The sequence below is a fragment of the Delphinus delphis genome, chromosome 6, assembly GCF_949987515.2.
Source record: "Delphinus delphis chromosome 6, mDelDel1.2, whole genome shotgun sequence".
NCBI lineage: Eukaryota > Metazoa > Chordata > Mammalia > Artiodactyla > Delphinidae > Delphinus > Delphinus delphis.
The window spans coordinates 36,959,454-36,972,956 of NC_082688.1; the positions used below are offsets into that span (position 1 = coordinate 36,959,454).

General features: G+C 38.0%; 1 protein-coding gene across 1 annotated transcript in view; it reads right to left on the reverse strand.

Annotated features, from left to right (window-relative positions):
* The window catches only part of LOC132427647 (phospholipid-transporting ATPase FetA-like), a 71,663-nt gene that overhangs the window by 19,210 nt on the left and 38,950 nt on the right, over positions 1-13,503 (reverse strand). Inside the window, exons 12-15 of the mRNA XM_069540804.1 lie at positions 12,411-12,607; positions 10,014-10,222; positions 8,070-8,113; positions 1,024-1,189 (exon numbers count right to left, since the gene is read on the reverse strand). Of these exons, the coding sequence (XP_069396905.1) occupies positions 1,024-1,189; positions 8,070-8,113; positions 10,014-10,222; positions 12,411-12,607 (616 nt within the window). The remainder of the gene's footprint in view (positions 1-1,023; positions 1,190-8,069; positions 8,114-10,013; positions 10,223-12,410; positions 12,608-13,503) is intronic.

Consider the following 13,503-nt stretch of genomic DNA (forward strand, 5'->3'; position numbering starts at 1 on the left):
TGTCTATGGGATAATAAGATTACTTTCTTGTGTGTTTCCTACCTTGTCACTCAAGGCAGTAAACATAGACAAGTCCAAATATGCTTCAAGTAATACCAACTTTTTGGAATATCAGACCCGGAGAGGCTTGTGGAAGGGTGGGAGCTCATGGGGCCAGAAGACATGAGATTTGGGTTCTTATCCCATTTATACCTTTCTTAGCTATAGGATTTTAGTCGTCACAATGTCTTTTTTTAAAAATTGGGGTATAGTTGCTTTACAATGCTGTGTTAGTTTCTGCTGTACAGCACTTAATTTCTTTTAGCTTCAGTTTCCTTTGCTATAAAACTAGGATCATTTTTCTTGTTCTGCAGAGGGCTGTTGTGAAGATTGTGGAAGGTAATATAAATGAAAGCAACTTGTAAAATTATAAAGTGATGTACAAATATAAGGTGTTACTCATGGTGGTATTATATTAAGACTACATTGACTTTGAAGGATGTGATTTACTTGGCTGCCTAAATTCTTGTTTGCTAAGGAAAAAAGTCTTCTTAATTTAAAATCAGTAATTTCTGAAAAAGATTTTGATAAATTCATGGATGACATAGTCATATTTGGTTACTAAAGAAATTAGGGTATATGGGGATACCTTTAAATTGTGAAGCAACAAGAGGATGACTCAACTCATCCTTCAGGAAGTCTTATCAGAGGTAGTGGGGTTGATCTTGGCAATAAATCAGATAAACTCTGTGACAGAATATTACAGAGTCTCAAGGTCCTAAGCTCGCTAGATAGCACCAAGTTTGACCCCTATCCAATGAATGAATCTTCTTTAAGACAAAGACGTTGTTTTCCACTTGAATATATTCAGTGACTAGGAGCCCACTACTTATCTTGACTATCCATTCCATTGCTGGACAACTCTTCCTATTAGAAAGTTCTTTAGATTAAGCCATTACAAACGATATCAAACCATCCCCCCCTCCAATCAGCCTAGACTCTATGACATATTCTCAGTCCATGAGGCCTCAAGCCCCTTCTCACCTTCTACTTTCTCTTCTGGTATCACGGTATGACACAATGAGAGTGACAGGAAAAACAAGTGTACCCAGCGATCTCCCCTTTTCACTGCTTCCACCAAAGTCTTGTCATAAAATGAAAACTTAGGATCAGCCAGTCTGTTGTAGGAGAAGTCAACCTTTTCTGTTTTCTGGAACACATAAGCCAGAACAAACAGCAGCTTGACACTTTATAGAAGGTCGACCTGGGGGCAATTTCTGGAATGTGATGAGAACTCTTAGGAGGGTGGGAAAAGAAAAGCAAGATAAGTGAAAGAGACCCTGTGCTGGTTTCTAAGCCTCTGTAGCTCTGACCTGGTCCATCCATTCACTTGGAGAAGATCCATCACACAGGAGACAAGCTAGCACTGCTTGGCAGACCCTTCTTGCCCTCTTTCTACTCCAGCTATCCTGAATGATTAGTGGCCATCTTCAGGCTCTATTCTTCCAAGTCCCAAATCCATGATAAATCAAACCTGAGGACATTAGAGAGTAGCTGTTCCCTATTAGTAAATGGTTTCTGGAAAAAGTCTTGTCTCTGGCTGTCCTCTGCCTGATTTTGGGAACTGGGAAGGGAGCTAGGTACAATGACATCACTGTGTTGCACTATCCCTATTTTACCCCACAAGGGGGCTAGAGAGAAATATTGCAAGACAGAGGCAAGGCTGTATAACAAGGAAGCTTCAGTACAGACTTCTTGTTCACAGACTTAATTTTATACCATTTTGCATACCTGATTCAGCATACCTGATTCCTTTCTGCCTCTAGTCCTCAAGGTTATTGACCCTGCCTCAATCTGTGGACCTAATATTAATATTCACTACCATTTTCCTGGCTATGAGCTTGGCTCCTTTAGATGTTGACTAACGTTCTTCACGTCAGGTAGGCTGCTGGTAGGCACCTGGGGTAAACATTCTTTTCTGGCTCAATTTGGTCCTGAGACTCTCTTATGCCCACCCTGGAGTGTGGTGTTATTAACAGATTTCTCCAGCCCATATCAGAACTCTCAAGGATATTTCACCAGTCCATTGTAGTTGTGGTGCTACCTGGGCTGGGCCCCAATGTGTCAAGTACAGACACAATTGCGCTGCTTGGTGCTATGTTGGGGAAACGGAAGTTTGTAGTGGGCTATACTGGCTCTTTTCTATAACCCATCTAGAGGGAGTTTTGTCATGATAGTGAGGAAGTATGGTCAGGTCCAGAGCCAAGTCCTAGACCTGGCCAACCACAGACTTGTGAGCTCTGGGAAGTTTGTGGGTTTAGTAATTTAAGATAACTCATTATATAGCATTCTCTGAGGCTCTTCTATAACTGGGCTCTTGTACTGGTACATTCTTTGACACTTAGAAGCTGGTGAGTGATGTGAGAGAAGTTGGAGAGGTAGATATGAAGCAGATCCTGCATTACCATCTTGTATGCAATAGAGAACCATAACAATTTTCTGCTGAAAGTCATATGATCATATAGTCCTCTGGTAGCAGCATGGAGAATATACTGGAAGTAGCAAGACGAAAAGCAAGGAGACCAGTTAGAAAGCCAGTCAGTAATTCACAAGAGAAATGATAAAGTAGTGATAATAAATATTAAATTAAGGGTATGATTTGAAAATATAGAATTTGATGACATGGATATGACAAGTGAAAGAGAGAAACAGTTAAGAATAATTTTATGTATCCTAATTGGGATAGATGGTAAGACCATTCACTGAGATAGGATACCCAGCAGGAGGAGATTTTTGACAGACTGACCTGGCGATACCTGAAGGACATAAAGGTAATAATGAAAGCAGGCATATATAGTTTGAAGCTCAGGTAAGAGATCTGAGCTAGTTTCTAATATCCCCTTCCAGACAAGTAATGTTTGAGAACACTGGACCTGGCTGGGTACAGGACTGAGGCAGGGCTGGCTTGGAGCTGCAGTACAGCATGATCTGAGGAGCAGTATTCATGAATTACTCTGCAATTGAAAGTTAAACACCCAGTTGAATAAGACTGAATGGCAAATCCAGGTACTAGACAAAAGGATGGAAACCGGGGGTATCAGATGAGAAGAAACGAATTCAGAATGGAGGGTAGAGGAAGCAATTGAGGATACTCTTTGAGATTCTGTGACATAGCTATAGATAGTTTTTATAGGATATCTTTAGCTTTGGTCATGGATAGGGAGGGAGCTAAAAAGGTTCTTGGATGTATGGATTTGGAGGTCATTAGTAAGTAGGCAGTAGTTAAAGACAGTAAAAACACGAGACTATAAAGATGGAAAAGAGGTACAATAATAGAGCTCTGGGGGAACATCTCATCTGATGATGAGATGACAATGATCTGAAGATGAGAAAAACAATCATACAGGAAGAAAACACAAGAAGAGAGTTACTTAACAGAAGCCAAGGGACAAGAGAGCTTTAAGAAAAAGTGGAGTTTTAAGTGTTAAAATCTGCAGAGAAATTGGGTAAGGACTTAACAACAAGGTAGTCATTAGTGACCTTGGCTAGTTTCAGTGGACATGATAGGACAGAGTCTAATTATATAGGGTAGAATGAGGAATGAATGAAAGGTGAGGAGTTATAAAGACTGCTGTAATTGTCTATTTCCTTATACACTTTTCCTCTAGTCTGCCAACTCTGAAGGTAGGGAACAAATTTCCTTTGTTTTCCTTGAACCTTTAACATTTATTCAGAGTCTGACATATGGTTGATACATATGGTTGAACATTTTGGACTGACTGATGGAGTCAGAGGGTAATGCAGGATGAAGGGAAAGTTCTAACTGCTTTAAAAAATGAATAAAATAAGATATAAACATTTATTAGTAGTGGTTCCCTCTGGTTGATGGGCTAAGGGTTACTTTAACACATTTATTTTATTTTAACTTAATACTATATTTTTTAGAGCAGTCTTACATTCATAAAAAAAAATTGAGCAGAAAGTACAGAGAGTTCCTATATATTTCCTTTCTTCTTTCCACTCCACATTTCCCCCTATTTTCACCTTACATTAGTATGGTACATCTGTTACAATTGATGAACCAATATTGATACATTATTATTAACTGAAGTCCATAGTTTACACTAGAGTTCACTCTGCTTTGTACAATTCTGTGTTTTTTGACAAATGCATAATGTAATGAATCCACCATGACAGTATCACACAGAATAGATTCACTGCCCTAAAAATCTCCTGTGCTTCATCCTGCTCTCCACCCCTCCCCAAACCCCTGGCAACTACTACCTTTTCCAGAATATCATACAGTTAGAATCATACAGTACACAGCCTTTTCATATTGGCTTCTTTCACTTAGCAATATGCATTTAAAGTTCTTCCCTTTTCTGTGTATATATGTGTGCGTGGCTTAATAGCTCATTTCTTTTTATTGCTGAATAATATTCCATTGTATGTATGTAGTAAGTGTTTTTTTTTTTGTTTTGTTTTTTTAAAGAAGGGATAGATTTGAGCTGAGGGGAAAGAATCATATAATGGGATAAGTTTCAGATATTAAGAAACAGAGAATACAGGATTGACTGAGGTTCCTGAAGAAGTAGAAAGGCATGGAATCAGAATATATGAGGAGATTAGTATTGAGAGAAAAAGTTATACCTTTTGTTGAGACTGAAGGAAAGGAGGTAAAGGTGGGTTCTGATATTTGTACAGAAAAGGGTACTTAGCTGATAGTTTGGATTTTTCTCAGCAAAGTAGAAAACAATATCATCTATTGCACACTGGGGAGAAGGGAGTGGGATGTGGTAGAAGGCCCAAGAGTGGTGAATTTTGGAATAGCTAATATGGAAAATTAAGAATTAAGCTCACCATAAATAGATTAAAAAATTATCCAAGTGGCACCGGAAGCCCAGAAGAGTTTGGAGTCTCTGAATTTGTAATGGCTTGTGATCCCTAAAAAGTGCTTGGCATTCTGAGATTAGAAACAGAGAATGGTAGATGGCTTGGTTAATTCAAGGTTGAGATTTGTTGGGCGATCAGAGAGGGGAAAAAAAAGGGAGAACTAGTAAGGTATTGAAGATGCTTATGATCTTGGGTACAGATGGGGGGCAAGATAGGACAGGAAGTAAAGTCACAAGGGGTTGACAGAGAAAAAGGAGAACAGAGAGTTTGTAAATCTTCCTTTGATAAGAAAGCAGGTATACTAGGAATCAAGTATCAAGAGAACTGGAAAAATAAGGTTTGTGATCAGAGATCATGACAAAGGAGTTTACAATTTCAGAGTAGTACACTTCTGGATGGTGACATGATAACATAGAAATGGATGATATAGGTTTTTTTGAGTCCAAAAAGTCATTTGAAAGATATATTCTTTTAGACATCTGAAAGCATCTATGTTGCTAGATCATCCGTAAATAAGCCAATACCACCCAAGATGATAGCAGGGATTGGGTAGAGAGGGGAAATATGAGCTAAGGTTTCAAGGTCCTCAGTGAATGAAGTGGAGAAGCCAGAAGATTTGTAAATGTCAACGACAAGAAGAAAAAGGAATATAGCTAGAAGTCATAAGCATCACAGGAAGAAAGATTATATGAGGGCGAAAAAGTAATAGTTTAAAAGTGGCACAGGATGCGCTTCCCTGGTGGCACAGTGGTTAAGAATCTGCCTGCCAATGCAGGGGACACGGGTTCAAGCCCTGGTCCGGGAAGATCCCATATGCCGCGGAGCAACTAAGCCCATGCACCACAACTACTGACCCTGTGCTCTAGAGCCCGTGAGCCACAACTACTGAGCCCATGAGCCACAACTACTGAAGCCTGTGCTCCTAGAACCCGTACTCTGCAACAAGAGAAGCTACCGCAATGAGAAGCCCGTGCACTGCAACAAAGAGTAGCCCCCACTCGCTGCAACTAGAGAAAGCCCATGCGCAGCAATGAAGACCCAAGGCAGCCAAAAAAAAAAAAAAAAAAAGAAAGAAAAGTGGCACAGGATAATGAGGACAATACCTTTGGACTTTTGGTATGCGGAGTATGAGAGATGGAGGAAAAGGGATATCCTCCGGGAAAGTCATCTTTCAATCAAGGTAGAGAGAAGAAAGCATTTTTATGAAAAGATAAGCCTGTGGGTATTTGCTTACAAGAGAACAAAGATTCCAGGGATCCAGAGGAAAATGTGTTATGGTCGATCAGTAGCAAAAGGAGGAGGAAGAGAAAGGTAACTCCAGGGTAACAATTTACTCCCTAGAAGCTATAACTTTGTTTATATTGCCAAGGTCATTAGCAAAGTCCCTGGAAGAGGATTTAAGGCAAATACTGATTTTATTCCCCATTTCCAATCTCTCTGGATGGATAAGGGTGAGGCAGTAGTTGGGAGCTGGAGTTACCTGTTTAGTACGTAAGTCAAGTGGCTAAAGGTTTGGAATTGGTTCTAGTAGGAAAGCAATAGGGTGAGTAGTATCCTGAATGCAATGGAAGAAGCCCTATGAAGGGATGCTTAAAATCAAACCCATAAACAGAAGTTGAGATCCAATACTGGAAAAAACAGTAAAATTAAACCAGCCAGAGACAGGAAGAATGAAAAGGAAAATATTCTTACAATTGTGTGGGTTAGGACTATTGAGTATGTCATAAATCCTGAAGCTATAAAGGAAAAAGACTGATAGAATTAATTACATAAATTAAAAACTTCTAAACAAAAAACTTTAAACAAAAGACAAAAATAGAAAAAAATAATTGTAACATATGTGCCAGATGAAGGAAAAGTTGGTATTTTTACTATATAAGGAGACCATTGAAATAAGAAAAAAAGGACGAAGAATATGAACAGGCAATTCACAAAAGAAGTATAAATGGGCAATAAAGTGATTGGGAAGAGGAAGGAAAATAAGCACATAAAATGATTCAATCTGATTAGTAATCAAAGAAAGGTAAATTAAATGAGATATGATTTTCACAATTAAATTTCTAAAGATTGAAATATTAATACCCAGTACTGACAAGGATACAGTATGGGAAAAGAGGAATTCTCATATTTTTTGGTGGGATTATAAATTGATGCAGTCTATCCAGAGAGCAGTATGGCACTATTAAGTGCATTAAAAATCTAGCCACCCTTTGACCAACTAATTTTACTTCCAGGACTTTATTCTAAGGAAATAATTTTCAGAAGAGGAGACAAAAATGTATGTACCTGAATGCTTATCATAATGCTGTTTATCATAGCAAAAGACAACAGAATAAAAATAGGGGATTGGCTAAATCAATTAAGATACATCAATGTAATTGGCTACGACAGCCATTCAAAATGATGATGTAGACCTAAATATACTGACACGGACGGAGGGCCACATATAGTGTCAAGTGAATAAAAGGAGGCTGAAAATAGCATGCATGCTACGATCCATCCATCCATCCTTCCTTCCTACATACCTACCTACCTACTAGACCTAGGTGTATATGTGTATATATATACATATGAAAAACATCTGAAAGGATAAATATTCCCAGATTATACACTGGTTATCTAAATGGGACTGAATGATTTTAATTTTCTTCTTCATACATTTCTATATTGTTTGAATTTTTTTTTATCATGAGCACAGATAATTTTTTAAATAGAAAAAGCCAATAAAGCTGTTTTCATTTTTAATTAATTAATTAATTTGTGTTTAAAAGAAATTTTAATAGCACTATTCAGAAAATAATATTCATATGTAGAATTAGAATTTATTCTCAAGTAATGTAATGTCTTCCAAAAAAGTATCTTAAATCACTGTTCATTTGCTCTCCTAGATCATTTTTATGAGCTCAAGGATTCATCCCTTTGCTGGTTTCTTCAGATGTTCCTTACTTTAAAAAATTTATATATTATTTATATATAATCACCTTCTTATAATAAGCTATTTTCATTTAAAAACACAAACCCAAATACCCTCAAATAAACAGAGTTCATTTATATAATACTTTCTGATATTATGGGGCCAATAACAGCTGTAATATTTCAGGGGCTAAGGGAATCCCAATCTGTGTTAAAGATGCTGCTGTGCGGCGCAGCCTCACTCAGGTCCCACATGCATTTCACAGGGCGCTGTAATCACTCACCTCCGAGACTTCTACCCTCTGTCCATTCTTGTCATAGACAACACCTGTTGGTAAGTAAATAGAATACACATTTGGCAAGGGTTTTAAAGAAGGGTTTATATTTTTTTATTGTGGTAAAATATGTATAACATAAAATTTTTCATTTTAACCATTTTTAGTGAACAATTCAGTGGCATTAACATCATTCACAATGCTGTACAACCATCACCATTATATATTTCCTAAACTTTTTCAGCATCCTAAACAAAAACCTTACTCTTCCCTATTCCCAGCCCCTGGTAACCTCTAATCTGCTTTCTGTCTCTATGAATTTGCCTATTCTAGATATTTCATATAAGTAGAATGATACAATATTTCCTATTGTGTCTGGTGTATTTCACTTAGCATAATGTTTTCAAGAATCATCCATGTTGTAGCATGTGTCAGAACTTCATTATTTTTTATGTCTGAGTATTCCATTACATGGATATACCACCGTTAGTTTACCCATTCATCTGTTGATGGACACATGGGTTGTTTCTACCTTTGGTCTATGGTAAATAATGCTGCAGTGAACACTGGCATACATCTATCTGTTTAAATCTCTGTTTTCTTTTTCTTTTCTTTTCTTTTTTTTGGTATATACCTTGGAATGGAATTACTGGGTCATATGGTAATTTAAAGGAGGATTTTTAAAAGCTTATTCCCTCTGATTCTATCATCCTAGACTTGCAGTTAAGCTCCTCGAATCCCCTCAGGCCACCTAGCTCTCAGTGCCCTATGAGCTCCTTTCCTCAAGCCAATGGTAAGAATAATGCTGCTTGGGGTGCAATTCTTCTCCTTAAGTGTGAGTGAGTTGAGGCTGGAGGCTAGTCATTTATGAGAGACTTCGTACCTCCGGAAGCCTTTCAATCAGAAAAGTTACCCAGAGGATACGTGAAAGTAGTGCTGGAATGTTTAGGATTCTTGGCCAGTAGACAGCATAGACAGAATGGGGGTGGAAGACAGTCTGATGCCAAGCGTAGAAACACCCATGACCCTTTTCAACCTTATCCTTACCCTTACCCAGTATATGGTCAGGTCATACAATGAGTAAGAAAATTAAGATCCTCACCCAAATCAACCATCCAAAAATAAGCTTTCAGAGTTTATACGTGTGAAAACTTGTTTGGCAGGGGTAATAGAAAATATTAGAGTGCTCTAGCTTTTTTTAACATTTTGACTTTAATTTTTTTATTTTTAAAATTTAACTTAAAAATTTTTTAATTGAGGTGAAATTCATATAACATACAAGTAACCATGTTAAAGTGTACAATTCAGGGGCATTTAGTGCATTCACAAGGTTTTGCAACTATCACATCTTCCTAGTTTCAAAGCTCTTTCATAATCCCAGAGAAACACCCCAGGCATCTATCGTTTTAGATGTGATTGCCTTCCTTAGCTAGTTAGTGCAGTGGGCATGAATGTTCACACATATAAGGACTTAACACTATCACAAAAACAAGCTTATGCCTAAGGCAGGAAATAAATGAATAACTGGGCCTGGGAGACACATCAAACTCTGAATACCCTTTGATGGCTTCTTTCTAGAGTGTTTATTGGTCTGAGCGGGAATCAGGAGAATAGCAGCTTCAGAAATATGCTGGTTGCACCATCTGATTTAATGTGAGAGTAACTAACATTGCCCAGACATTGGGAATTCCTTGAGGACGGAGATTAATTCTTATACATCTTCATATTTTCAACATCTAACACAATGGATTGCATCTAAAAGGTGCTAAATAAATGCTTTTGGTTAGAACTGAATGGGCTAGGTGAGCTTTGCTTAGTGAACAGGGCAGGTTGTGAGACTAAGAAGTAAATGTGAATTTAGAGGCATATAGATTTAGAGATAGATCATTCTTGAGAACAATCTGCAAAGTAATATTTCCCCAAGACTCAGGGAAAGCAGAAAAATATGCATACCATAGAATTTCCCATTAATAGAACACTTGTTGAAAATCATGATGTTCTGAGTCAGGGTCCCTGTTTTGTCGGAGAACACGTATTTGACCTGGCCGAGCTCCTCATTAAGGGTGGTGGTACAAGCCCGTGCTGGTGTGTTCTTTAGTTCATAAAACATCCTCCGATCCCAGTTGATATAGAAACTGTTGCCCAATCTTATTATCTCAACACTAAGGAGAAAGCAAGAAAAGAAGGGTCCTGGGTCAAAGCAGGGCAAGCAAATTCATCATCCTGGTTTCCTTCCTACCAGTCCGGTGGTAGAAATGAAAATCAGAATATCTTCCTTGGGAACCTACAATCTTGAAGGACCCTTCGTACTAGCCAACCCATTGTAATTCTGACTTTGACCATTATCACTGAAGGCTTTACTTGATTACCAGACATACTAGCCAACCCATTGTAATTCTGACTTTGACCATTATCACTGAAGGCTTTACTTGATTACCAGACATACTGATTAACTTTGCTGAGGCATACTCCCTTTACAGCCTTTCTTCCAAAATTTTTGAAATTCTGCAATAATGCAAGGCCTGCCAGAGTTAAGAGCTAATTTATAAAACGTAGCCTAGGCTTAATCAGAGAGTTATTGCTGCTGTCGTGTAAACTCATTGGTGGGGAAGAGAGAGAATCTTCAGACTTGAAATAGCACTTTGTTTCAGAAGGGAAAGATCTGTGAGACTCAGAAACAGCTTACAGGAGCTGACGACCCTCTGATAAATTTCTAGGCAGATCCAGCCTGCCTGTGGGGTAGCTTTTCCCTAGAATAGCCTCCTCTTCATTTTATCCGAGTTTTCCCAATTGTGTTTGTCACATTCCACTTCTGTTCCAAATAACATGCATATAGATTCTTTATGGTTAACAAGCGTCTTCATTTTAAAAGTGGAGACTTTTAAGTGGCTTCCTTCCTATCATCATTCATATTTAGTTTGTGGCAGTTTAGGCTGCTTCATTAGTAATCCCTGTCTGAGACAACTGCATTGAGCAACATGGATTTTTTGTTTGAGGTGAGGGAAGAGGTGCTCAGGCCCACATTATTGACTTTATTAGTCCTCATGTGTTGAGTCTTGACCTCTCCCTTCCTTCACCATACCAGTCACCATAGCAATCTCTCTAAACCCAGACATTTAATGATATTATTTCTTTCCTTGGAAAGATCTCTGCAGCTTTTAGGATAAAACCCAAACTCCTTGGCCTGGCATTCAAGGCTTTCCTGAATCTAATCCTAAATTACCATCCAACACCTTAGTCTAGGCTACTCACTGTTCTACGACCAGATCAAGCTTTTAAAAACCTCCAAACCTTTGTACATACTGGTCTTTCTGCTTGTAATATTCTTTTCCTATTTTCTGCTTGGTAAATTCTACTCTTTTCTCAAATATCAGTTTGATTATTACTTTTTTCTGTAAATCCTAAGCCTCTACAGGCAGAACCAACCTATTCCTTTTCTAGGCTCCCATAGCATTCACATATACATTTCTATTACATCATTCTTCATATTGTACCTTAATTATTTACTTAAGTATCTGTTTCCATGTCTATGTTGTAAGTTTATCTAGAGGAAGGGTTGTCTTATTATTCATGTTTCTTTCTCTGGCACCTAATATAGTGCTTGGCACATAGTAGGTGTTCAATAAATATTTATTAAATTAGTAAGATAATTTAGTTATATTGGGTGCTTTTGGGGTTGGGATGCCACAGTGCAGGGTTTAGGAAACCTGAAAAGAAGGATGCAAAAAATGTGTTTGTGTGTGTGTATGTGAAAGGGAATGTTGAAAATAGAAAAAGCAGATCAGAGTACAGTAAAGACTTATTTTACCTATATTTCAAGTTTTTGTTCAAGGTGCTCATGAAAAGGGGAAGGAAACATCCTTCATCTTCTCCAACTTTTAGGAACCAGAACTTAAGTCACAATTACACCTATCTACCATTTGCCACATTGTTTCTATGGGAAAACTCATTCTGAGTTCTGAATTAACTGATTTACAAATGAATGGACTCTGTCTCACTGATAAACTAGGGGCTGCCTAGATTGTGCTTTAGCATCACCAAATTTGTGTGCATTTTTTCTAACTATTTCATGTGTTTGTTTGTCTTATTTAGTCATGTACATTATAAACTATTTGAGGGTTGGGATAATTTTCTTTTGTATAACCCACATAGTATCTAGGATGGTATTCTGGATATAGAAAACATTTATGCAGTCTCTAGATATGTCTCAGAGTGTTTTGTGCACGGCACTGTGCAAAGTAAAGGGTTAAAGAGCACAGAATCTATGCTTTCTGAAAGTTCACAGTCTAGTTGGGGAATTAAGTAGGAAGTATGAAGTCAGCTTGTCCCCCAGTGGTCAAAGAAGCCTACCTGACGTAGAGGGAAATAGGCACCACGGTGTTGAGAATAATGAAGTAGGACCAGAATATAAGGACGGCAGAGACAGCTGATGAAGACACATATTCTTTCCATGGCAGAAAATCCTGGAAGTAGTAGCCTTTCTTGCTTTCCCAAATGCAATGACCAACTGCTAGGACAAAACACATGCTGCCTAAAAACAGAAAAATCTAGAAATCAAAAAAAGAATTAAATTAACATTTCATCCAAGACATGCTGCTTCAGTTCTACCGTTTGGAGCCTCTCTCTCAACAAAGCCTCTCTCTTTTCTTGGAGGGCAGGGGTGCCCTGACGCTCACATTCTCTAGGCAGTAGTACACAGGACAGAAAAGAAAGCCCAGCAGGAGCCATCCTTGGGATTTTGACAGGAGATAATAGTAACTAAAATATAGTAAATATTAATTAAGTGCCAATAATTGTGCTAAGTACTCTACATGTATTATTTAATTTAATATTTATAATACCCGTCTTTTAATAACAGGCAAGAAACTTGATATTAAGAATGGGAAAGTATTTTGCCTAAAGTCATTTAGCTACTAACTAGGATGGACAGGTCTTGAACTAGTTCCAGAACACAATCTCTTAATTACTCCAATACTGAAGTGAGGTTCTGCTTTAAAAACAAATCTAAAATGTGTGGCGTTGGCTTAGCAGCTGGGGGTGGGTGGGTGGTAAGGAAATGGATATAAAAGACTGACAATATGGCAATCATGTTTACAGTAAAGAATATGGTAAAACTGGAAGACAGACCATGTGCCTACTGAAGCTAGAGCTCTAAGGGAAATGGTTAGAATTAGAATATTAGTGTGTGTTGGCTGACTTTAACAAAAGAAAGAGTTGAAATAGGGGAATAACTGGCCAATTTTAAGCAGAAATGAAAAGGAATAGCGTGAAATCTGGGTCCTCAAAGGACTGGAAAAGCCTATTACTTTTAGACACCAAAGAGGAAAAAAGAGACAAGATTGAGATCTTAAGCAAACAAGGCCCAATAATTCTTTTCAGCTGAATAAAATGAATCAGCCTGGAGGCAATGTTCAGATTAAAGATGGCACCTTTTTACCGAAAC